The 27,519-nt window shown below is 38.3% G+C and overlaps 1 protein-coding gene and 2 non-coding genes across 3 annotated transcripts in view; 1 reads left to right on the top strand and 2 right to left on the bottom strand.

The window, feature by feature from the left end:
- The window catches only part of LOC144251699 (vacuolar protein sorting-associated protein 53 homolog), a 141,567-nt gene that overhangs the window by 90,917 nt on the left and 23,131 nt on the right, over nt 1–27,519 (bottom strand). Inside the window, exons 5-7 of the mRNA XM_077794467.1 lie at nt 17,977–18,063; nt 14,511–14,626; nt 12,717–12,836 (exon numbers count right to left, since the gene is read on the bottom strand). Of these exons, the coding sequence (XP_077650593.1) occupies nt 12,717–12,836; nt 14,511–14,626; nt 17,977–18,063 (323 nt within the window). The remainder of the gene's footprint in view (nt 1–12,716; nt 12,837–14,510; nt 14,627–17,976; nt 18,064–27,519) is intronic.
- LOC113182898 (U6 spliceosomal RNA) lies at nt 1,394–1,500 on the bottom strand. Its single transcript, XR_003300799.1, has one exon. It is a non-coding gene; the product is annotated as a U6 spliceosomal RNA (small nuclear RNA).
- Nucleotides 8,858–8,992, top strand: LOC113182904 (small nucleolar RNA SNORA42/SNORA80 family). The gene has a single exon (XR_003300805.1). It is a non-coding gene; the product is annotated as a small nucleolar RNA SNORA42/SNORA80 family (small nucleolar RNA).

The following is a 27,519-nucleotide window of genomic DNA, read 5'->3' as shown; positions in this document are numbered from 1 at the left end:
GGAGGATGAGACAGGAATTGTGCATCAGCATGCCTGCAATTGACCTGTCCTCCAGGATGCCCTCTTGCTGTCTGATGCTGGTGAGGCCTGCTTGCCCCAGCCAGCCCCCACAGCTTGAGTGGAGCAAAGCTCTGAAGCCACTATTGCACTGCCCCTAGCCTGAGGCAAATTCTTTATCTTTGCTAAAAGCACCATAAAATAGCATGTTTCCTTTCTTGGTCTCCACCCTGTTACTTCTGGATTAACTTTATGAAGTTTCTAGAAATAGTGAGCAACTCAAAACCACAATTTCTTTGGCCACTAAGGAGTACTTATTTTTTTTTATTTATTTATTTTTGAATGAGGGGCTAGGCATGACCCAAGACAGTCTGCTTTTTCTGTGGCAGAGTTATAATTATGCCTATTCCAAATACTTTCCAGGGTTTTTCCACTATCTTCAAAACTTTTCAAACCACTTGTATAGGCAGGTTTGCAGCCTTTTAAGTCAGTTTTCAAGTGGGCCACAAATGACCCAGATGGAACAGCCCTCCAGATTAGTCAGGGCTGCCCACCTAGATGGGGCCCAACAGATGATGGGAAACAGCTCTTGAGTGTGAACTATGATAGGAAAGAAAAGAATGTGCTTTCATAAAACTGTATCACACAACATCTTGTGACTGCCTCAGAATGACCCAGCAGATGGCCTCCTATGGTGCCAGGTCACAAGACTGAGCTTCCAAAAGCTCAGGCCCCTCTGTTCCTACCCTCTTCTTGGAAGTACACAGAGAGCACCCAGTTCTTTCCTAAGCCATGGGGACATTCCCGTAGGGGAAGTCCTACCTTGGCCAAATGTACTCATGGCTGTATTCTCAGGGTTACTGACCTCTTCAATGATACTGAATGACACAGCTCTGACTCTATCACCCCCATCACTCCCAACCTCCATGTTCTTGCTGAACTTGACCCTGAGGTGGCTGAAAAGATAGAATCTATGATGGGACTAGGCCCTGCTGGAGCACAGAAGAGAAGGAATCACTAGACTTTGATTTGTAATGATCTCTAATCCTTGTTCAAAGTTACCTCTTCAGACAAGTTAGACTTAGATATACATGAGCCACATGTAATCATAAGTCACTTCTTCTACATAAGCCACAATTAAGAACTGTTGTGATATAAGAGGGTGGAGACCTGTATGAGATAATTTTCAATGTCCTCTCCAGTACTGATTATCCTACGATACCTCTCTGATAGTTATACCTAGCAATGGCATTCATCTTTACAGATGGCTACAAGTTGGATGTATATATTTTTTGTTGTTGTTATGGTGGTGGTGCTGGGGATCAAACCCAAGGCTTTGTGCATGTGAGGCAAGCATTCTACCAACTGAGCCATATCCCCAGCCCCATAACTTTTTTTTAGTATGTAACGCTACAGGAATTTGTGTGTTGTCCTTGTGTAGGGGCCATGCTAATCTTCTCTGTATCATGATTTTAGTATATGTAGTGCTGCTGAAGTGAACACTGAATATATAATTAATGCTGAGCAAAAGAAAAAGTTTTTGCCTAGAAGTGTTACCATCAATAGTTTTGTTTTGTTTTTTTTATACTGGGGACTGAACTCAGGGGCACTCAATCACTGAGCCACATCCCCAGCCTTATTTTTTATTTTATTTAGAGACAGGGTCTCACTAAGATGCTTAGCTCCTCGGTTTTGCTGAGGCTGGCTTTGAACTCAGGATCCTCTTGCCTCAACCTCCCGAGCCGCTGCGATTACAGGCATATGCCACGTGCCCAGCTTCAGTAGTTTTTGAAGCGTTTACTAGTGACTCATATGAAAGAACAAATATTCTCTTGTAGACATTACTGATGGTACCTATAAACCTCAATGATCCCAAGCATTTTCATGGTGACATTTGAATTGTAGTCTTTATAATCAACTGCCTAAGGAAGATCCTAGAAATAAGTCAACAGACACATTACTTGTATTCACTCCTTTAGATTCATTCCTCTTCTAAAAATGGAAAGCAAATTCTTACTATAAAAAGATGGATCAATGGAGACTCATCAGCAGAGCAAATATCTGAGTTGAACTACCAAGATTTCCTAGTCATTCTTAGGAAAGTTAGCTTATAACTAATAGAGACTAGGATAAACAGACATTCCTTCTATCATCCAAATAAGCTCAGCTTGTTATGCTGTGGTAACACTAAGTTGATTACTTGTAGAAAATGAAAGATTCACTGAACTACCCGGAAAGGAAAATCAACCAGTGGCTTTCAGCATCCAACATGTCATGTGATATGGGTATTGTTCAAATGTGCCCTCTCTTAAATGTCTGGTTAATTTTTCATAATGAGTGGTGGCAGAGGGACAACAAATTATGATAATTATTTAGACACTTGTAGATGAAGTAACCTTGACTTTCTTGTTATCTTGTGAGTGACAGTTCCAAAGAAAATACCTTCAACAGTTCCCAAAATAATGGAGTAACCTCCTGAATACAGCTGTGCTGAACAGAAAGATTAATTCTATTTGCTCTTTCCAGTAAGAACTAGAAAGAATCTCAACCTGGGGCTGTGGTTGTAGCTCAGTGGTACAGCACTTGCCTACCATGACTGAGGCACTGGGTTAGATCCTCAGCACCACATAAAAATAAATAAATATTCTTTTTAATTAAAAAAAACCAACAACACCAGAATCTCAATCTAAGTCACAGAGTGACTGATTGAGTGGGATACTTTTGGGATCATCAAGGGCAATCCACATGGTTTGAAACTGAGAAAGAGGCCCAGAAAGAACTTGTCAAACAGTCAGGCCTGTTCATTCCTTGGTTTAGTTCTTTTTTTTCTACACCATGTGACCTCCCAACCTGCCAAACTTCTCTCACATGTAGGAGGTTAGAAATAGCTCTGAAAAATACATTTTAGTTTGGTTTCAAGGTTTTGAAGAGAATGCAAGAATCTTCCATTTTTTTTGGGGGGGAGGGGAGAATACTGACTAGAAACATTTGCTTTCATGGATATGCTTAAGCCAGGAAGATTTGAAATGTAAAGATATTAAGGACAAAAAAATCTTTCCTTCAATACTACATTAAATATTTAAGCATTTGCCAGAAGGGTAGTTGGAACAAATAGCAAATCAAAGCCCATGAACTTCATATTTCAAACCTACAGGCAAAGACTTTAGAACACATTCTTTTATGTGATTTCTATGATTTATAGACAGCAAGATATTAGATTAGAGAAACTGAAGCAATGCATAGGGCGTAACTCTCCTGCTGTCACCCCTCCCTCCGAACAAACAGCTATTTCTATCATTTCCAGATGGTTCTATGATCACTATGTAAACATAAGGGAGGAAAATTCACCAGAAATAATGCTAAAAATAAGAAGTCTGGACTTTCCTCCAATTTTAGTTGAGCACTGAAAACAAGAAGCTTTCTCATCTTCCGTTCGTGTGTGTGTGTGTGTGTGTGTGTGTGTGTGTGTGTGTGTGTTGCTGGGGATGGAACTCAGGGCCTTGTACATGCTAGGCAAACACTTCACCACTGAGCAATACCCCAGCCCATCCTGTGTTCCTTTTTAGTGCTACTTAACAGCACATACTCTATTAATTTACATAAAATTATTTTAAACAGAGGATATGAAAAAAATTAAAGGAAACATAGGCCCTCCTGTGTTGCAGCAATCCTACATGATAATGAATGTGGACTGAAAGATATTGATAGAATGTTGAATTTTCTTTTTTTAAAGGAATGTCTAGAAACATAAAAATCTTATGTTTCTAGCCCCATTCTAACAGTGATCATATGGTTCCTTTAAATTTAAAACTATATCTTTGAAAAATGTTAAAAAGCAAAGAACACACCAAAAACTTAGGCAGCACATGTAAAAAAGCCAAATGGAACTACATTCAACTTAAAATCTTCTGCACAGCAAACGAAATACGAACTATATATCCTATAAAGGGTTAATAGTAAAAATATAAAGGAGCTTATAAACTCAATAGCAAAAAATCAAATAACCTAAATAAATTTTGGGAAAAGGACCCCCAAAAGACATTTTTCCAAAGGATACATACAAAATACCAACAGGTAATGTGAAAAAATGGTCAACATCACTTAATCATCAGGGAAATACAAATCAAAATCCCAGTGAGATATCATCTCATAGGCAATGGGATGACTATTATCAAAAGGACAAAACATAAGGCCAGGGTATGAGGCAGACATACACTTGGTAGATGCAAATTGGTATAGCCCTATGGAAAATAAAAATTGAGGTTCCTCAAAAAATTAAAAATAAAACTACCATATGACCCAGTAATCCTCTTCTGTGTGTATAACCCCCCAAAATAAAAGCAACACCTCATACTACAGGTATCTGTCCTCTTATGTACGCAGCAGTACTATTCACAATAGTCAAGTGAAAAGTCAACCTAAGTGCCCACTGTTAGGTGAATGGGGTAAAAAAACTGTGGTGTGGGGCTGGGGATGTGGCTCATATGTGCCTAGTAAGTGTGAGACCCCGAGTTCAAGCCCTAGCACTGCCAAAAAACATAACAAAACACAACTGTGGTGTATTCTACTGTATAATGAAATATTATTCAGCTTTTTAAAAGAAGATCCTACCATTTTCAACAACATAGATAACTGCATTATGTTAAGTGAAATTAGCCAGACACAGAAGGAAAAATACTGCATGATCTCTCCTATGTGTGGAATCTTTAGTCAAACACAGTTTTCTGTATCTGTGGGTTCTGCATCAGTGTATTCAACCAACTGCAGATCAAAAATATTGCAGGAAAAAAAGTGTTTGATGGGGCTAATGATGGTACAGTGTGTACATTCACGGGTGCTATGGGTTAAGTCTCCAGCACCACACACAAAATTAAATAAAATTAAAAGTGTCCAAACTAAATATGAGTACCTTTTGTAGTCATTATTCCCTAAAAGATACAGTGTAACAACTATTTACATAGAATTTACAATGTATTACATATTATAAGAAATCTAGAGATGATTTAAAGGAAAGTTTGATTTTTTTTTTTTTTTTTTTTGTACCAGGGATTGAACTCAGGGGCACTTGACCACTGAGCCACATCCCCAGCCCATTTTATATTTTATTTAGAGACAGGGTCTCACTGAGTTGCTTAGCGCCTTGCCATTGCTGAACTTGTGATCCTCCTGCCTCAGCCTCCTGAGTCACTGGGATTACAGGCATGCTCCATTATGCCCAATTTAAAGTACAATTTGAATAACTCTGATTTGTTTCCCTGAGACCAGAAGTGTTTCAGATTTCAGAGTTTTCCAGATTTTGAAATATCTGTATAGACTTTTACTGAGTATCGTGTTAGCATTCAAAAAGTTTCAGATTTTAAAGCATTTCTGATTTCAAAGTTTTTGGTTAGGGATGCTCAATCTGTGTAGGGGAGGATGTGCCTAAGTTATGAGTAAACAACATGCCATTTTTATCCAAGGGCATTCTAGTACATGGATACACTAATATCTCCTAGATATTTTTAGATAGGCTCTCAATTCTTTGAGAACATACCCACAAATGAATTTGCTGGATAGCATGGTAATTCTAATTTTAATATTTTTTCCCTGTAGTATGAGGGATTGAATTCAGGGCCTTGCTAGGAAAGTGTTCTAACAATGAGCTACATCCCTAGCCCTTCTTATTATTTTATTTTGAAAAAGAGTCTTATTAAATTGCCCAGGCTGTCTTTTAAAATTTTGATCCTTTTGCCTCATCCTCCTGAGTAGCTGGAATTACAAATGTGCATCATTGCATCTTTTAAGAAACTGCCTTATTATACCATTTTACATTCCTACCAACAGTGCACAAGAGTTTCCAGTTTCTCCACATCCTTGCCAACACTCATTATTTCCTGTGTTGGGTTTTATGATACTGGGGATTGAACCCAGGGGTGCATAACCAGTGAGCCACATCCCCAGCCTATATATTATATATATAAAATTAGAGACAGGGTCTTGTGAGTTGCTAAGTGCCTTGATAAGTTGCTGAGGCTGGCTTTGAACTTTTGGTCCTCCTGCCTCAGCCTCCCAAGCTCCTGGAATTATAGGTGTGCGTAACCACACCCAACTGTTTTTTTTTTTTTAAATTTATTTAGTTGTAGTTAGACACAGTACCTTTATTTTACTTATTTATTTTCATGTGGTACTGAGGATTGAACCCAGTGCTCAGTGCCTAGCACGTGCTAGGCAAGTGTTCTACTGCTGAGCCACAACCCCAGCCCTGGGATTTTTTTTTTTTAATAGCGGCCTTCTAATGGGTATTAGGTGGTATCTCATTATTGTGAGATTTGATTGGATTTCTCTAATGATTAGAGATTCTGAACTAATTATCTCATGTGCTTTTGGCCATTTGTATATCTTCTTTAGAGACATGTCTATTCTAGTCTTTTACTTATTTTTTAATCAGGCTGTTTTTGTGTTGTTGAGTTTTAAGAGTTTTGTATATATTCTAGAGCTCTGCCTGATAATAGGATTGGTAAATACTTTCTCCTGTTCTGTGGGTTGCTTTTTTCACTCTTTTGATAGTGCTTTAGATGGACAGAATTTTAAAATTTTTCATGAAATCCATTTTATTTACTTTTTCTTTTGCTGCCTATGTCTTTTGTGCCATTATCTAAGAAATCATTACCAAATCCAATATTGTGAAGATTTGCTCTATATTTTGTTCTGAGAATTTTATAATTTCATGTCTTACATTTAAGTCATAGATATATTTTGAATGAATTTTTATATATGATCCAACTTTAATCTCTGGTGTGTTGATATCCAGCTTCCCCTGCACTATTGAAAACACTGCTTTTTCTTCATTGAATGGTCTTGACAACCTTATCGAATATCTATGCTGCTATACATGTCAGTTCTGTCATATTCCTGATATCAATGATGTGTCATATTCCTTCCATACAACCAACTACCAGCTCACTCCTAAACACACCTTCTTCCAAGGTTCTTATCTTTTCTAGGCTATGCCATTCTCCTAATCTCTACCTCTTGTATATATAATCCATCAGACTTTATAAAACATAAATGAGACCATGTCCCTTTCTGCTTAAAAACGTTTTTACTATCCACAAAATAAAGTCTTTAGAAAGACATATAAACTGTGACCATATCTACCTATGTAGCAGAAGTACCATGATATGATGTCCTCCCCCTCCCCTACCACTTCTTATCTTGGTAGTAAGATCCTCCTTTTAAGATTCATATTAAAATTGAACTCTTCTGTGAAACCCACTCTCACTCCCTGCTTCACTCTATCAATTCCTCTCCCAAGATCATATATACTTTCTACAGCACATACTAGTTTTGTTGCATCTGTGCTATACTAGAATTTTCTATTAGTGTCTTTCTTCTTCTCCATATAAAAATGATGAACTCTTTGAGGGCAGAAAGTTTGTATTTTTTATCTTGGTGCCTTTATTACCTCAGCCCAGGACCTAGAATATACAAGGTAGATAGTAAAAGTCTGAAAGATAGATGAAGGAAAAAAATGAATGAATGGGGAAAAAGTATCAACTGTAGATCATCATGAGAGATGATGATCCTCACCACCTACTGAGCAAGTCTGCCTTCTCCATCAGAGCTTCCTTCTCTCTTGCAGCTCATACAGTTCTATTCATGGGCTTTCTTGGCTGCTTCACATTTCTAGTCTGATAAGGCAATCAGCCAGCTCTATGTGTGAAGGGGTTAGGAAGGATGAGGGAAAGGGTGGTGATTTCCCTAGTATTCTGCCAAGCTCTATTCCGACATTCCTTAGTAACTTCTTGGCATTTCCACTATGAGATGGCACACTGAGCACATGTTGTAACCTCCCTTTCCTGCCTCAAATCCTTAGAAATCTGAAAATATCTGAATAAAAATCCAGAACCAAGCAAGAGAAGAGGTGGTAAACTAGACACTCTGAAGAATTCCTGGTGGGACAAGATTAAAGACAAACATTAATGCCTAACAATGCTTCTTAAAAATGAAAGACAAGAAGGTGGTGAATACCAGAAGCAGCAGGGGATCCTGAGGCAAACTCCAGCAGGATACACTGGACTCTTGCAATAGAAACATTTAAGCCAGTGTCCACGTCTGCATCCTCATCCGGAATGCATAGTCAGGCACTGGGTGAGGGCCCTTGGGTCTGAGAAACTCAGCAGTAGCCAGAGTTGCTGATAGCATCCAAGAACAGGGAGCCTCCAAGAGCAGAAGATCAGCCCCTGGCACAACCACCTGGCAGCTCCTGCACCTCACCTTACAAGAGCCATCTGTTATACAACTGAATCGAGCAGCACACCCCACCTCTCCTCCACTATTAGGTGGCAGTAAAACAACATTCCTGATCAGACTAACAGAGAATGTCAAAAATAAAAAATGAGCTTTCAGCTAAGAATCACCACATATTTGAAGAATGCTAACACCAAGAAAGAGAGTTACCATGCAAATCAGGCAATTCAGACCTTTCAGATACATGTAATTTATATTCTCTGAGAGATTTAAGAGGCTATCATCCATGGGGGGGAAAACAGCTAGATTTCCTAGAAATTAAAAAGCTTGATTATTAAATAAAAAAGTCAATAGCTGAGCCAAATAGCAGGATAGACAAAAGTGAAGAACAAATTAAAACAGAACACTGAATTGAGGAATTCTTTTAGAAAGCAGTCCCAAAGGGCAAAAAGATGGAAAGTAGTATATATACACTATATTACACACACACACACACACACACACACACACACACACAAGTAAAAATAATATGGCAAATTTAGAGTTCCAACATTCATGTAATAGGAATTCTACAAGGAGAGAATAGAGAGAACAAATCATAAAGACTACTCAAAGAAAAGAATAAAAGAGAACAATTTCTTAGAACTTAAGAAACTCCTGTTCCCCTGGGCCTCTCATAGTGTCCCATGCCGGAGCAAACTGTGGCCCTGAATCACTGTCTGGCCTCTGCCTTTAGGCTGCTGGCACTGAAGTGGGTTGCCCAGTAGGAAAAAAAAATTAAAAAGAAACATATAAGTCTTTAGATTAAAGATATAAAAAGCATAGTGCACTACAAATAAAAAAGGACTGTATCCTAATAAAATTCCCCAATCCTGGGCTGGGATTGTGGTTCAGCAATAGAGCACTCACCTAGCATGTGGGAGGCCCTGGGTTTGATCCTCAGCACCACATAAAAATAAATAAAATAAAGGTATTGTATCCAACTAAAACTAAAAAATAAATATTAAAAAAATTCCCCGGGGCTGGGGATGTGGCTCAGCGGTAGCGCGCTCGCCTGGCATGCGTGCGGCCCGGGTTCGATCCTCAGTACCACATACCAACAAAGATGTTGTGTCCGCCGAGAACTAAAAAATAAATATTAAAAATTCTTTCTCTCTCTCTCTCTCTCTCTCTCTCTCTCTCTCTCTCTCTCTCTCTCTCCTCTCTCACTCTCTCTTAAAAAAAAAAAATTAAAAAAATTCCCCAATCCTCCTAGCCCTAAATCTGAAACGCAACCAAAGCAAAACAAAAACCAACTAAAACAGATCACCTTATAAAGGTGTAAGAATCAGATTGACTTCACATTTTAGCAGGTAATGATAAATACCAAAAATACAATAGCTAAAAAACATAAACAACCCAAATGTCCAACAACAGGTGAATGGATAAACAAAATCTGGTATGCAAATACAATGGAATATCAACTTTAAGAAGGAAGAGAATTAATGCATGCTAGAACTAGGACGAACCTTGAAAATGTTATGTTAAATGAAATAAGCTGGACACAAAAGGACAAATCTTGTTTGAGTCTACTTATATAAGATAGCAAGAACAGGCAAATTCACAGAATCAGAGGAGAGAGAGGAAGAAATGGAAGTTAATATTTAATGGGTACACAGTCTGTTTGGAATTATGAAAAAGTTCTACAAATGGATAGTGATGATACTTAGATAATAATTTAAGTGTATTAATGTCACTGCATTATACTCTCAAAAATAGTTAAAATGATAAATTTTATGATATATATTTACCACAATTTTAAAAATTAAAAAAGTAAAATATCTAATTATCATAGAAGAAATTAAAAGAACAAAGATCTGCATCTAAAATATGTAATACACTCAAATGGTTTTATAGGAATGATCTACCTAGATATCATGGGACACTATCCACAATACATAATTAATTCCTATTAATCAACCAAGTATGGTGGTGTAAAAGCCTACAATCATAGCTATTTAGGAGGCTGAGGCAAGAGGATCACAAGTCCTAGGGCAACTTGGGGATCTTAGCAAGACCCTGTCTCAAAATAAAATGTAATTAAGGAGAGTTGAGGATGTAGTTTAGTGGGTGGAGTGATTGCTTAGTATGTGTGAAGCCCTGGGTTCTCAATTCCCAGTATCATAAAAGAAAAAAAAAAAAAGGAAGAAGAATTCCTAAAAATTAAAACAGACACTTCACCAAGGAAATGTACATGATCAATCATCAAAAGGAAAAAAATTAGCCTTACAGGTAACCCAGGAAATGAAAAGCAGCAGAACTAGATACATTTTTCTTCAATCAGATTGATACAAATGAAAACTGATAGTATCAAATGTTGTTGAAAGTACAGGGAAGCAGGCAGTCATGTCCTCACAGGTGATACCATAAAAATATAAAGCTTTTTTTTGAGGCAGGGGGAATAAGTAATAATTATCACAATTTTAAATGTATATAATCTTGTGACTCAATCTACTCTAAAGAAATACTTGAATATGTATGAAAGGAGGTATATTTTAAAAATTAGGAAAAATATAGTGAAATGAAAATGGTTAAATAATCTGTGGAATGTTATACTCTGGAATTCCATGCACAGAATGAGTTAGATCTATACATATTAATGTGTGGGGGGGGACCTAAAATATGTTGCTAGGTTGAAAATGAAAAGCAGGTTTCAGAACAAAGTAAGTAGTACAAAGGCATCTACTTAAAACAAAACCACAAAATGCAACTATAGATTCATGTAAATGAACAAATAAAAATCTGGAGGGCCAGGCAGAGGGCGTGTGCCTATAGTCCCAGCAATTTAGGATACTGAAGTAGGAAGATCATTTGAGCCCAGGAAGTTGAGGCCAGCCTGGACCACATAATGAGACTCTGTCAAAAAAAAGAAAAAAAAATTTCCAGAGGGATAAGCCATTAAATTCATAACAGTCACTCTCCATAGGAAGAGTAATGGGATTTGAAGTACGGTTAAAGGAAACTTAAATCTCATTTGTGTTTTTAACTTTTTTAAATGAAGGAGAATGTACCCATGAATTACTTATATAATTAAATATAAAGAAATTTAGAAAAAGGGAAGTCTGGCCAGGAACAGTGATGCTCACCTATAATCCCAGCATCTCAGGTGGCTGAGGTAGGAGGATCGCAAGTTCAAGACTAGCCTTGTAACTGAGAGAGACTATATAAAAAATAAAAATAGCTGGGTATGTAGCTCAACAGTAGAACATCCCTGGCTCAATCACCAATACAAAAAAAAAAAAAAAAAAAAAAAAAGGAAAAGAAAGAAGAAGAAAAAAATCTGCTGCAGTCAGGCCTTACTAAGAGAGAGATTCGAACATGATGGTTGCTGCCCTTTCATTTCTTCTTTGCTGCAAGGAAGGTTAGAATTTGTCAGTCACCATTATCTCTTCCTTAGTGTTTTCTAAGAGAAAAGGCAATGAATTAACCACACCTCACCCTCCTTTAGAATCCTCATATTTCTTTGTTACAAGCATCTATCTTTCTTCTTATTGGATCTGCATTTGAGATTAAAAGGAAACAGTGGTAGGAAGGAAAGAATAAAGTTAGAGAGAAAGTCATAATTTTATCATATCTGAAGTTCTAGTGGCATATTTTCTAAAGATTGTCACAGTAAGGCTGGGGATGAAGCTCAGGGGTAGAGCATTTACCAGGCATGAGTGAGGCCCTGGGCTTGATCCCAAGCGCGCGCGCACACATACACACATACACACATACACACACACACACACACACACACACACACACAAATTGCCTAGCCATACATCCCAGCCTACATGCTCTTTTACCAATGTGACTTCAACAATTCTCCAATTGAGCAGGTAAGGGAAGAGTTCTTTCCTCTTGAACCTTGAAAGCCTTGTGGCTATAGCAGAAGTGATGCTATGTGGCTTTCAAGGCTAAGTTCTCTTGGGATGCTCATTCTTGGAACCCAGCCATCTTACCATGAGGAAGGCCAAGCAGCCCACAGAGGAAAACAGGGATCCCAGTCCACACCTGAGTGAGCTCCCAGTGACAATGAGCATCAATGTATCAGCCATGAACTTGGTTCTTCCAATTCCCTCTCATGCTGCCTCAGCTGACACTGCATGGAGCACAGAGTTCTCACTGAGCCAGGCCAAGTTTCATGGACAAAATAATTGTTTCAAGACAACAAGTTTTGTGATTTTGTGATTATTTGTGACAAGAAAATAACTGGGACAGTTTCCTTCACAAATGTGGACACTAAGAATTTTGCATATATACAACAGTAGCTATCTGACACAGGTAGCTCAGAAGACATTATAAGTGGCATTATAGGGGGATCCCAACATCACACAGATTTAGATTAGATAACAACTGAGGTTGCTTCATACAATAAGATTCAACCATGAGCATGTAGAGCTCAGGGCTTAAGCACTTCCTATGCCATCTTTTCTCAAATGAGGACCTTTTCTTCAGTGACATTTTACCTTTCAGAAAGCTGCCGGATCTGTGGAATCCCCATATACTTGTGGAAGTGTTCCAGAACATTCATTACACCCTGAAGAAGATTAGCAACTTCTCCATACTGTCTGCGCCTGGTCATGGCTCTGCAAGGAAATTAGAAGTTGAAAGTTCTTTAAAAACAATAACAACAACAACAACAAAAAAAAACTCGAGATATAGATATAGACAAAATTGCTCTAGCTCTAAAATATACATCAATTCAATTTAATAAATATTTACCAAATGCTGGATGTGTATAGTGCTGTGTTCTGGGTGATTTTGAAAAAAAAAAAAAAAAGATGTGGCCCAAATCCTCAAGGTGACACCATTCAATAAGGGAGAAAGTCAAGTACACATGAAAATAATTGCTAGATTAAATAGAAATACAAGTCATGTGCTACAAATGGTACAAAAATGTGTGAGTAGATGGATTGTCACTGGGTGGTGGGAGGAGAATCTTGGATTTGCATTGGGCATTATGGGATTAGCAGGGTTTTAATAGAGATAGAGATGTTACTATCTGAGGATTGTAGCATATGGACAAACCACACTATCTTTCAGGATACATACACATCTATATACATTTACAGGTTAAATCTGTAGGTTTTAAGCCAATATAAGCAACTCTGTGTCAGAGATGTCCACTTTCCCTACTGTAAGGTTAATGAAGCTTAAATAAAAGATGCAGATAAAATCAACAGTTACACACAAGGAAGTACAACTATTAGATCTAAATTTTTCATCAGGGTTATTCTTTTACACTAAGTGTATAATTTATTATTTTCCTTCAGAGGCATTTGAAAAGGCAGGCTCAAGTTCAAGCCAAGGTGTTATGTTGCTACCACTGGACACTTGAGGGAAGGAATATCACAAACTGTTCTTCCAGTCCTGCTGACTTGTTTTCTGGCTGATCACTCCTTGCACGAGAAAAGACTAGGGATTCTTTGATGTCTAGGCCATACCCAGGAGTGCTCCAAAGGAGTCTGCTCTCTCTTCTTTCCTTCCATGCATTCCCTTATTCCCATCATCCCAAGATTTTGGATACTGTATCAACATTTCTTTGAAGAGGCTCTTTTTCTGTCCTTTAAAAAATTACACTGAGGCTGGATCAGAGGAAATTCTCAGCCTGACACAGACTGTAGAGGTAAACTGAAATGCTAGAGAAGGAGGATTTGGATGGATCCTTTGCAGTAAATAACCAGCTCCTACTTTCAAACCTATTTTTAAGGTACTCATGTCTCATTCCCTCTATCAGCCAGACAGGAAGCTTCTGTCTTTGGAAAAATTTTTTAAAAAGTGGGAGGCTGAAGCAGGAAGATCACGAGTTTAAGACCAACCTGGGCAACACAATAGCACCCAATCTTAAAAAGAAAAAAAAAAAAAAGGTGGGTTGATGATACATCAAAGATCTGTTTCCAAAGGTGTCAGGTGACAGACTGTGCAACTCAGTCCAATACCAGCAGGAAAACTTTCTAAAACAGAGGCTACTGGGAGTGATTCTGGACCTGAATCACCCTATCTGCCATAATGGTATAGCTCACGTGTGAATCCCATTCTTGGAATCACTCTCACGTACTTTCTGGATCCCCCTCAGATTCAACTGCACCTCACTTTTTTGTAAAATTTTGAACAATAGAAGCAAAAAATGGTGACTGAATAGGACAGAAAGTGGGCAGGATAGGGAGCCTTTCCTGGTGGGAAGAGAGTAAACCTATGAAGCCATTTTCTTTATGTGATGGGTTTCTTGTGGGCCCCAAAGAGAAGTCTACATTGCTTACTCGAGGGAATCCACACCACCTGCCAACATGTGCAGGTGGTTTAGCGTCGTGATTGAGGTGGTCAGGTGGCGTTTGGCATGATCTAATTGCTTGATATCACGGGTGATTTCTTTGACCTAAATATTGAAAAACAACAGAAAAGAAGAATGTTAAGAAAGTTTTTAACACTTCTATGAGCAACTCCACAAGAAAATAATGCACATGAAGCAAGGAAAAAAACCTTCAGATAGCCCTGGAGAAATCACAAATATCCTCACAATTCAAAATCAAAATAATTTCTAATCTGCCCCTTTAAATTTAATTTGGCATTTCTTCAGACTTTATACAACAGGGTTACAAAACCCTCAGTGGTGAAAAATAAGTTAATTTTATTTGTCACCCTCAACAAAATGACCCAAAGAGCTTATAGGGTGCAGGAGCCAAGTTCAGCACATCTCCTTTTTTTTTGTTTTTAGTTATAGATGGACACAATAACTTTATTTTTATTTTTATGTGGTGCTGAGGATCGAACCTAGGGTCTCACACATGTGAGGCAAGCATTCTACCGCTGAGCCACAACCCCAGCCCAGCACATCTCCTCTTGAATAAGGTCAAAACAGTGTGACTTCTGCCTGTAGCTACTGGGTTCAGCACAAAATGGAGAGTGAGGCAGCTAGTTTTACTGAGATGGTCTTTACTAATAGAATTAGGGTTTATTGGTTGGTCTGCAGCAAAAAAAAAAAAAAAAAAGGCTTTCAAATCTCAAATTTAACTCCTGTAACATGAGCTTAACATGGAGCATTGTAAGAGAAGAGGGGCTTTAGGGAGCAAGAAGACAATCTGGGGAATAAAATTCTGAGAGTGCTGCTCCAGCAGGCCTGAGAGAAAGAGACTCTATCTGGGAAAACAGGTGTACTTCAGTCACTGGGAAAAGTGGATTCAACAGAGAAGGTGGAGAAGTCCTCCAATTTTACTGACACCTAAATGAACTCTTTGACTAAACCAAGACCATGATAACTGAGAAACATTCTTTTTTTAAAATTTTTTTTTAGTTGTAGATGGTTTTAGCTTCAATCCTAACATCATTAGGGACTTTAACTGCTATGTTTAAAGTCATAGTCATTAGTGTCCCTTCTCATTCTCTGCACTATTCATCAACCATTAAATCCTGACTATTCTTCCTCTGCCTAATCTCAAGAATCTATCCCTTACTTTCTCACTGCACTCACCAGAGCTGGCCAGTTTCTGCATTCCCAGGATCTCCTTTATTCCCATTACATGTCCTGTGCTGCTTTAAACAAACTGAGCTACTTGCTTTTCCCTAAACACAAGCCTCATTGGTAGAGCAGGGGGGGTTAAGGTCAAACTTACATGAGCCGATTCTGCAGAACTGATTACTCATGGTTAGTTTACCCTGTTTGTTGTCCATGGGCATCCAAACAAGATATGCTAGATTTTAGAGTTAGGCAGGTCTAGGGCTAAATCCAGCTCTACCACTTTTCAACTCTGTGTCACAGGCCAAGCTTCTTAGCCTTACCAAGTCTAGGTTTTCTAATCTATAAAATGATAATCATCAAAATAATAATGATAATGAAACCTAGTCCATAAGATCATCAGGAGGGCTAAGTTAGATTGCATGTAAAAAAGAAGTGGCATTGGGTCCAGAAATAAGTCCACACATTACAAATCAATTGATTTTTGACAAAGATTCCAGGAAGACACAACGGGAAAAGACAATTTCTGCATTGGGATAACTGGTTATTCACACACAGAAGAATGAAATAAGACCTTGTGTCTTACACCATTCATAGAAACTAACTCAAAGTGAAATCAAGACTTCAATATAAGATCCAAACTGTAAAATAGATGGAGGAAAATAAGAGGAAATCCTCTATGATATCAGTGTGGTCAATTATTTTTTAGATATGGACCCAAAAGTACAGGCAACTGAAGTAAAAATAGATAAATGGGATAACTACTGAACAATAGTTTTTAGACCCTGATTTGGCAATGAAGGAGTGTGAATGAGAGAAAGGAAGTAAATGAAATGAGTCTCATTGCTCTGGATATGTGGGGAGTCCATTTTTGGACATAATATAGGGGAGGATAGCATAAGTGGAGCCTGATTTTGTTTGTTTTGTTCACATGGTTAATATTGGGTTTTGAATGTTACACTGACCTTGCTTTTCTGGAATAAACCTCATTTGTTCTTGGGGGGGGGGAAAGGAAGTGGCACCCTAGGTATGGTGGCACCTGCTTGTAATTCCAGTAGCTCAGGAGGCTAAGGCAGAAGGATCTCGAATTCAAAACCTCAGCAAAAAGCGAGATGCTAAGCAACTCAATCTCGAATTCAAAACCTCAGCAAAAAGCGAGATGCTAAGCAACTCAATGGGACCCTGTCTCTAAATAAAATACAAAAAAGGGCAGGGGATGTGGCTCAGTGGTCTAGTGCCCCTTGGTTCAACCCCTGGTGCCAAAAAAAAGGAAGTGGCACCATGCTTGGCACATTAAAAGAACTCAACAAATACCAGTTCTCTCCTCATTCCTTCCTCCTCTTCCCCTTAGCAAAGCACTGTCCAGGGAAGCAAATAAGACATCTAATAATGCCAGACGCAGCTTACTTGAATGACAGGTCATTGCATGCCCCATCTGGAAGAGGAAGCATAGTCCAGAATAGCAAATTAGAATCAGAAGATGACTTATGAGCAAAAAATGAGTACAATAAACTCTAGCAAAAGTTGCATTTGACGTGTCACCTAATAATCACACTTCAACAGCCCCTGGTAGGTGCTGAGTGTAGTTCACTCTTTGGAAAGGACCATAAATCCAAGTCCCAAGTACTCTATTCAGTTCTCTTCATATATTTAATTCTCACAATAACCTTGTTGACATAGATTTTATGGTTGAAGAAACTGAAATCCAGATGCCTCATATTACTTAAAATTTCAATCCAGGAGATTGCATCTCAGTGTCTCCATGGAATAACAGTGGTGACTGCTGATCTTTGGTCAGCAGAGTGGCCATCTGAGAACATCCCAAGGGACCACAAATTTGAGGAACAAGAACTTAATTAAAACTATATGTATGTAAACTGAGCAGGGTGCACCCCATCTCCCAGATCCAGGACCAGTTTTAGTGTGCTATTAAGTTACAAATCATCATGTATCTTGATTGAGAAATATGTGATATAAACAAATGCTAGAGAAAAAGCATCCAAAATGACTAGGAAACTATTTTGGGGAAAAGAAGAAAACTTTTCCTATTTAAATATGGGAATGAAAATGTAGTGCAGGAGGGACAGTGAGTCACCATTGTCTAGCAGCTCCCCTTGAGTCAGTCCATAATGCACTCACAGGGACTTGCCTAAGAGATGTGGATGACTGTGGCTGGCAGGAAGTGGGGGAAAAAGTCCATTAATTACCATGACTGAGAGAGAAACTAACTTCCTCTGCGGATGCAAAAAAGCTAGGAGGAAACCTAAACTCACCATTTGTTCTGATTTTTCTGCTTTGTCTTTGATATCTTTGATTTTGCCGAAGAGTTGTTGAATAGCTTTCTGGGCCTCTTCAAGTGCCTAGATGAGAGAAATAAATGAAAAACAAGAAGCAATGCAAGACAGCACCAATAACTACATCATAATCAATTCCAGTCTCAAAAGAAAATTACCATAAAGCTATCTTGATTCACTGTACACATGCTGACAATTTTACTGTACCAAAATAGTAGTGAAATAAGAGTCTAGAATTTAGATATAGGCAAATGCTTCGGACTCTTACCAATCTGCATCATAAAGTTTTAATTTAAAAACTAAGCCATTTTGCTCTATTTTGGTGACTACATGCTATTGATGACAACAAATAAACAGGACATGCACAATGTGTGTGTGTGTGTGTGTGTGTGTGTGTGTATGTGTGTATGCGTGCACGCACACGCACAATAACCTTCAAAACCTGTAAAGAGATAGAGGTGGCTCTAAGTTAGGGATAGGGAGGGCTCTGGATTTGAAAAGTTCCAGGAGACTGTGTCTTAGAAAAAAAAATCAGCACTGTGTATGGGGGTTCCAGTATTGTAGCAAACCTTGAAGACAACTATAGTGTTGCACTTGAAATACCAATGAAATGAAATTAGAAAGGTACACTTGAATGGTGAGCCAAATGTGTCTATGGAAATAAAAACCTATAAATATGGATGCTACACATTAAAACTAAGACAACCCATAGTATCTTTTGTGAGTAAGGACAGCAACAGGAGGGAGTTGGGAGGGTGTTAGTGCTACATACTTGTAGAACACATGCACTGCACTGTTCCTTGACTGTTCCTTGGCAACTGGAGTGCCAGCCACACCAGGCAGCATTTCATTCACTTCTTCACTCATTCAACAAGTATATACTGAATATGTCCCATATGCCAGGGAAGGGAAAAGAAGACAAGAAAGCTGGGGATTGAGCCCTCAGGCATTAACACTGGGAAGTCAAGAAGAAAAGAACAAAAGAAAAGAACAAAAATGCAAGAGGAAAATCATGAGCAACATGAGAGAAAACCAAGCACAATGATGTCACAGAAGCCAAACAAAAGTGTTTAAAGGAGGAAAGGAGTGATTGTATCTTATGTTGTAGAAAATTCATGTAAGATTAAGATAGAAAACTGCAACTGAACTCAACAAGGAAGTTGCATGCTGATGACCTTGACAAGAGCAGTTTCAGTGCAGTGCAGGAGGATAGAAGTAGAGAGTGCCATGATGGAGAGAAACAGTGATACAGAGCAGGGACAAGCAAATGATGACCTGTAGGCCAAATACAGTCTGCTATCTGCTTTTGTAAATGTTTTTTGGGGTGGAAATGGCTCATTCAGGTATTATCTATGATTACTTTTCACCCTAGTGAGGATGGTCGCCACAGAGACCATACAGTCCACAAAAACTGAAACATTTACTATATGGTCTTTAACAGAAAAAGTTTGCATTATGCCTACTATAAACTACTTTTCCAACAAGTTTTTGCTATGAGAAAACAAGAAAATGGGGTAATAGATGAGTAAAGGAATTTTTTTTTTTTTTGAACTGGGTACTGAATGAACTCAGGGACTTGCTCAGGCAAGACAAGTATTCTACCACTGAGCTATATCCCAGTGCTAAAGGGAGTAATTTTTAAAGATAAGAGATGCCTATAAATGTCTGTTATATAAATCAGTACAAGAGAAACTCATTGCTGGAGGTACAATGGAATAATTTTAGAAGGACTTTTTAATAATGTTCTTGCATTGTCTAAAGTGTAAGGATTAGCTGTCTAACAAGAGTTATATAATCCTTTGAGTATACACCAAGGATATGAATAGCTTTCTAATGTGTCCTATAATTAAAGCACTCATCCATCCTAGTTTAGCCAGGACAGTCACAGTAAATGACTACTGACTCAGTATATTACTAACAATTCCCTCTCACTGTCAAAAGTGATGCTGTTAATAAGCTATATGGTCACCTTGCCTACAGCATCAGCCAAAGCTACAGCATAGCTGGAATTCCACAAATTTTTGCCAACTGATTTAAAATACCACCAGGGACAGTGTTGCATGCCTGTAATTCCAGCTACTCAGGAGGCTGAGGCAAGAAGATTGCTAGTTGGAGGACAGCTTGGTCAATTTAGTGAGAACTTCTTTCAGAATACATTTTAAAAAGAACTGGTGGTGTAATTCAGTGGTAGGGTGCTTGCCTAGCAAGACCCTGGGTTCAATCTTCAGAACTGAAAAGAAAAAAAAATGAGACAATCATACAAGTGGCAATGCTGAGATTATTGCTCTGTATGAAGTGGGCTGACACCCATCACTCCCCCTAATTTCCGGGATCAATTACAAGCATTAGTTCAAAATCACAGCATCACACTTGCTACTGATATAATCTATTTGGCTAATATGGAGTCTAATGCCCTAGATGCTCCAAGGGGGTCAGTAAATTCTAAATCCACTGAACACTTCTAGAAACTGTTGGGTTATATGAAAAAGTACCTTGGAGACCTTGCAGGCAAATGACCACTAGAAAAGACTGACCTTCTTGGTCATGGCTTGCATAAAATTCTGTGATATTGCATGTCATGTTATAGTGACGTGCTGACATAGCCAAACACCCCGACCACATGACATTCAGCCAGGAAGACAGAAAGGGCTAAGGTCTATACTTAGATTTCTAAGTCTAAACAAGGACACACCATCCTTCCTAAGAGAAAGAGTTCTATCTCTATTCCCCCCTTATTCTCAATCTGGCATCCTACCAGAACTGTCTCCACTGAAAGTAGCACCTTTTTCCTCCAGCAAACAAATAAGACTCACACAATCTTACATTTCATAGCCTTTAAGAAAGATAAACAGTCTGCCAGATTACAGATTTTTTTTTTCAGGTTGGAATACTTTTGCTTTTTATAACAATGTACTAAAGTTGGTGAAATTTAATATAATTCATTTTCCAGAGTCAAAAAGTTCCTTGAAGTATTCATTCTATCAAGAAAGTCCATTCTCATAGACACCCTAATTTTGATATCTAACCTCTAATAATCAATAACACAGAAAAGAACATTTTGTAATTGGAAGAATCACAAGAACTATAAAAAGATTTTATTTTTTAAAAATACTAAAATACTTTTACTACCTGGGTAATCAGAAAATGTGCTGAAAGATTGATTCTGGCATTGTCCCTAGACACTCTTTAAAATAAAATGTAGCTACTTTCCATTCCAAACTAGATGTGGACTAAAAACAGAACTAATTGCCCCAAAATATCTGCTTTCAATCTACTCTGAATTTCTCCCTCTACGTGGACTTTCTGAATCATGCACCGATGTGTGGCTGCAGCCTGCATCTGAGGGTGTTATTAGGCAGCACTTTCTATGGTGGCCCTCTTTAACTCAAAGTCTACATTCAGGATATGAAAAACAATCCACTGAGCTAGCTTCCAAGTCTCAGCAAAACCAATTACAGTAGCTGTTTTTTCTGTGCATCATTAAGTGTATCCCTTACTCTTAATTTTCCTAGCCTTCTGAAGGAGCCTCTGAACAGGCTCCCAAGACACACTAGATCATGTTCAAAGAAGATAAGCTGTATGGGATCTGGCCCAGGCTCTACTGCTTTCTTCTCCCCTCCATACTTTTATTTTCTGAAGACCTGTTGTTAGCCTCCTGTGTAGATAAAGGGGCTCTGAACCAATGGAAATGCTTTAAGAAATCAACATTGCCTCTAGTCTTAAAATGCATCTAATTTTGAAGTTTGCTCTATCAGAGAATTATATTGTCTTTATTCTGTGAGTCCACAGGCAGTCTTTCAGAGATTTTAAACTGAGATCCTATTTGTTTTCACTGCAGGAAGGAGAAAAGGTTGTTCATTTTCAGAAGAAATGGTATGGCTTTAGACTGTTCTTTGAAAAAAAAAAAACAGATGCTAAATCCAAGGTTACTAGGAAGAAACTTACAAATTTTTCATCACTCTGTTATCATTTCTATTTTCCACCTTCCCATCTACCTGCTAGTTCTTTTCTATTTATTGCATGGAAAACAATGCACTGTATTAGTTAAAGCAAGAGTTTTTTTAGCACTGGGATTTGATGCTTGGCCTTGCCATGAAATAGTATGATCTCTGTTAAACCACTAACCTTCTAGAGGGACAGTTTCATAATTTCTAGAACAGAAAATAACATCACCTATATCAAAAACATTTTGTTTAGGAAGGAACACAGGGCTAGGGAGTGAACACCTTTGAAATTGTTGGCCCAGTATTCTTTCTCCCCCGGCCAATCTTTTCTCAATGTTTCCTTTAGAGTCCACTGTCCAAAGGGCAGAGGAGGCTCAAGCTGGGCCAATCAGAGTTTTCCTGTGATATTTACAGACCTGGATTGGGAAAGAGGGTTCATCTATCTGAGTTAGATAGCAATGAGGTTCCCCAGGAACAGGAGGAAGCTGGTCTCCAGCTAATGCAGCCCATAAAGAGATACAGACTTAGCTGATATGAAGTAGTGCTTCATTCCTGGGCTGCAGCTGCATAACAAGTTCAGTTGAGACACTCCTCTTCCCACAGCTAGATTGTTCAACTTCCTTCAAATCAAGACACAATAATATCTTTCCAAATAATCCCTTTTTGCTTAGGATACTTATTTATTTACAGTATAAAATCTGGAGATTTAACCCACTGAGCCAAATCCCCAGCCCTTTTTTGTTTTTTATTTATTTGGAGACAGGGTCCCACTTAGGGCCTCACTGAATTGCTAAGGCTGTCCTTGAACTTGTGATCCTCCTATCTCAGCCTCCCATGCTGCTGGGATTATAGGCATGTGCCACTGCACCCAACTGCTTAAGACATCTAAATTGCGATTTTGTCCTTGCAACCAAGAGAATCTTGACTAAATAAAGCACAATCAATGCTCACAGGAGGGACTGCTAAATGGCAATGATTAATATCATTACCAGATCTGTCACGCAGAATGTAATATTTCACATTAGACCATAGCTCTAAAATTCAGAGGTTGTTGACTCAACTTTTTATAAATGAGCTTCATAAATAAGCTGGTAAAGTTCACTATCTAAAGCCATGTTTGGAAGAATGGCATCCTCAAACCACACTGAAAATCAAAGATGCTCCAGAAAGTTTAAATTTTTTGCTCATTCCCACAATAGAAAGTGAATGCCTACTAAATGTACTTGTGTTGGATACTGAAGAAAAAGATTGCTACATAGGGGAACTGTCTTTAAAGAACTTATAAGGAAACATGTAAGAAATATAAGTAACTAAGATGAAAATGATACAAAGAGGTATGAATTAAGAATCATTCAGCATCCTTCGGTAAACCCAGAAAATCGTCAAGAGAGCAGAAACACTGATGAGGGCTACTACATCTGATGAGCCCTAATCAGAGGCCCTGATGGTATCTACTAACGGTAGACACCTAGGGCTAAGTAGCCTATCTTTATGAAAAGTCCCTTCTGATGCTGCTGGCCACCCTGGCACCACTGTGAGCTGCTGCTATGGAAACAGGGCACCTGTAGCTGGAGCAGCAACAATATCAATGCAGCCCGTTCCCACAATGATGCCAAACAGTAGTGGAGGCTACAGGAGTCTCAGCCATGGATGGCAGCACTTGTATAACACCATGCTTCCCTGCATCCAAGAACACACCAAACACCTTCTGGGTCTGGCAGCCTTGGTCAGATGCCAAATAGGTGCCTATCAGAGGAGAATCACTGGTGTTAACACTAACTCTTTCATAGCCCATTCAGAAATCCTGGGTATAAAGGTGCTTTATTTAAAGCACAGATTTCTTTCCAAGTTTGTGAACCAAAAGAATGTAAGGAGCAAAGGGAGTAATTCTCACCTTATTTGTTAAAATGCTCTGTTCCACATAAGTTACTTTTATTTATGATTTCTGTAAACCACATCCACTGAAAAATGTGAATCAAAAAGCTCATTTTTTATTGTTTTTAGGAGACAAGCCAGAAGTTAAAATCACAAGATGAGGCAGAGACACACATTCAACCTTGCCCAAACAAGACTAAACATTTACATTTTAAAGTTCTGCTTATATCTGTTATCACCCATAGCTAAAACATGCTCACCCTGAAATAGCTGGGAGTGGTGGAGGCATTCCTGCACAGCTCCCTTAATGAAATGTAACCCTGGAGGAGGAGTGCGTTTAAAGCATCAGTTCCACATGGCAAAAGAGGAGGAAATATTTAAGCAAAGGCTCAGCTGCTTTTGCTGAATAAAAGGCACAGAAATCCAATACCGGGAAGTGGGGCACATTTAAAGGAACAACTTGTCCAAGTTTAACAAAGGACTACTTCCCACAAATAGCTAAGCCTCCCAACTGCCAAGTTTGAGGTTACTTACTTCATACTAATTCCCCATATCTTACTATTACTTCTAATTTTAGTCACTTACTCTAATCTATATTACGGGTCTTCATTCAGGAGAAAACACTCTTTTGTGGTGATATCTAAATGTTCCTCAGTTAACTTTTAGAGATACCTTCTGTACCAATGTCCTGTTGGTCATGGGATCCCCTCGGAGCTTTCTCTGAAGGATCTGATCTTTTCCTATTTCACTCATTCTCTTCAGGATCTCAATCATTCCTGGATTTGCAGCACCACAAGTATGCAGTGGACACAGCTCTCTTTTCACCCTTGGCTGCTTCTCTCAGTCTGGTTTCTTCATTATGCTGAGACCGACCAGCTAGTGAGCAAGGCCAGGGTCACTGCCATTGTTTGGATTCCCCTGTGAACCAGTTAATTTTTCAGGCTCTGCAGTGAAAAAAAGTGGCTCTCAAACCTATTTATAAACATTTGTCACTGTCTGAAAAGAGATTTTGGTGTAGACAAGTTTGTGGCATGCTGGGAGAATCAGAAAACCTGTGAATTGTGATTGATTCACTAAGTGTGACTTTGGGCAAGTCACAGAACATATTATCCGAGCCTATTCCTTCATCTACAACATAAGGAGAATGCCGTCTACATGGCCTGATTCACGTCTCCACAGGATCAAGTCATGATATATGTAACAATGTTAGGGAGAATGCAAGGTAAACATTTATACATTAATATAAATGTAGTATAATAAAACATTAGTATTTTAGTCTGGACAAATAACTCAAAATGTATGTTCTGCAAAAACAACTCAGAATGTATCTTTGCTTACAATGAATTAATCACAAAAAAACCTTATTAGCCTTAGCTATGTGCAGTGGCACATGCCTGTAACCCCAGAGACTTGGGAAGCTGAAGCAGGAGGATCACAACTTTGAGGAACAGCCTCAGCAACTTAATGAGACCTTGTCTCAAAATTTAAAAGGCTAGGAGTGTGGGGCTGGGATTGTGGCTCAGCGGTAGAGCGGTCGCCTAGCACAGGCAGGACCCAGGTTCGATCCGCAGCACCACATAAAAATAAAGGCATTGTGTTATATCCATCCACACCTAAAAAAATTAATATTTTTTTTTAAAAAGGCTAGGGGTGTAGCTCAGTGGCAGAACATCCCTGGATTCAATCCTCAGTGTGGCAAGATGACTACTACAACAAGAGACATGTTAACCTTACAACAATACATTCTTAATTCTAAAGATCTGGGAAACTCCAAGGCTAACAAGTGGTACTGGAACCTGTGCACAAGATACTGATTTAATTACCAGAATCTCCTAATCTCTAAGTATGTAATGAAATAAAGAAAAAGTATATATTTCTTAACAGAAGCAGAATTTGGCCTAATTATAATGATGTTATAACAAGAATAATTGTAAACTATCCTTTCGTGTGACTGGGAACAAAGTTCAAGTATAATAAGGAGACAGGGGTGAGTAATTAGGTCTGATTTGAATTAAACACTACTCAATTCACCTCTTCTTCCACTTTATAAAAGACAATACTGGGTCACCAAATTTGTCAGTAGAAACATCTGCAGAAGAAATGTCTCCCTTCTAATCGTGAGCTATTATGAAAGTGACACTAATATATTTTGCCTAACATCCATGTTCTAGATATTATGATATCTAGTGATGAACTCAGCATCTTTTCACAGTCAACAATACAATAGGGAAATATAAATTAGAATCCTGGCCTGTTATCCAATACTTTATGGAAGATGATAAGTTTCTTGTGCACTTTAAAGCTTTAATCTAGATGACTAAAAAACACCAAACCAGACTAAAAAAGCATTATCCCTGGTTTTGCAAAATTAATCTCCTTCCAGAGGAGACCTGGGAGTCCAATTAGAGCAAAGGAAATTTTATAGCTTTATTACAGACTTCTGAAAATAGGGAGTTATTAATGGAAATGCTGACAGAACAACCACAGTACTGGATTCGTGCTGTTTAAAATACTATATTTCCATGGATTTAAAAGAGGGAAGAGGAAAAGGGAAGCCAACCTCTTACATGAAGACAGAGTTTCAAATTCCCATCCACTGTTCTCACATATCTGAATGACTTCTTGTGTCAAGGACTTGAAATCCAGGAAAGCTTTGCCCTGTCAGCAGAAATACTGCAATTTTTCTAATGCACAACCTCTAACTGAGGATGGAATTTTCCTTACAAAAATCTCTAACTACCAGCAATCAAAAGCAAGAGTGACCTGGGTAATAGCCAGAGCAGTTACAGTAGTGATGAATGGCATTTTCCTCTTCAGATGCTGAGACTCCAGTTAAAACTTGTGACTGCCATTAACATGGAAACAAGGAGATGGCAAAAATTATGCTTGACCTTCCTTTCCTGGCTCCTAACAAGTGCCAATTTATATGGAGATGGCTCAGAAGAATAATAAACTTCAGTGTTCCTTCTTGGCACACTGTTTTCCTAAAGCTATTTTCAATAATCCTGTTACAGACAATTGGGACTTACGTTTCTAAGGACAGGAAGGAAATAGTCTAACTGTTGGAATTGTCAACTAAATAAAAGAAAAATTCAAAGTAGCTTTATTTTGGTATGGGGAGAGTATCTCTGTTAATAGGCATGGAACACTAAAGTTAAAGATTCTCTAGCTTATCTGAAACACATAGTCTGCACAGATTAAACGAAGCTGAAACACATAGTCTACACAGATTAAATGAAGATAAAATAGGAAGCAGGCTTATGTTAAGGTATTCTATGTTTACTGAAAAAGATAAACTTATTAAAGTTTAAAACAATATGGAAACAATATTTCCAAAGAGAATAAATTTTTTTAAAAAATTTGTTTCTTTCATTTTTCTTTTCTTGTTGTTGTTGTTGTTTGGTACCAGGGATTGAACCCAGGGGCACTTTACCAATGAGCCACATCCCCAGACCCCTTTTTAGAAATATTTTATTTTGGGCTGGGGTTGTGGCTCAGCAGTACAATGCTTGCCTAGCATGTGTGAGGCCCTGGGTTCGATCCTCAGCACCACATAAAAATAAATAAAAAAATAAAGATATTATATCCAACTACAACTAAAAAATAAATACTAAAAAAATCTAACATTAAAATAATTGATTTTTTAAAAAAATTTTATTTTAGGGACAGGGTCTTGTTAAGTTGCTTAGGGCCTTGATAAGTT

The sequence above is a fragment of the Urocitellus parryii genome, unplaced genomic scaffold (genome assembly GCF_045843805.1).
Source record: "Urocitellus parryii isolate mUroPar1 unplaced genomic scaffold, mUroPar1.hap1 Scaffold_152, whole genome shotgun sequence".
Lineage (NCBI taxonomy): Eukaryota > Metazoa > Chordata > Mammalia > Rodentia > Sciuridae > Urocitellus > Urocitellus parryii.
Note: the sequence above shows the minus strand (reverse complement) of the source record. Positions and strands in the feature narration are given on the sequence as shown.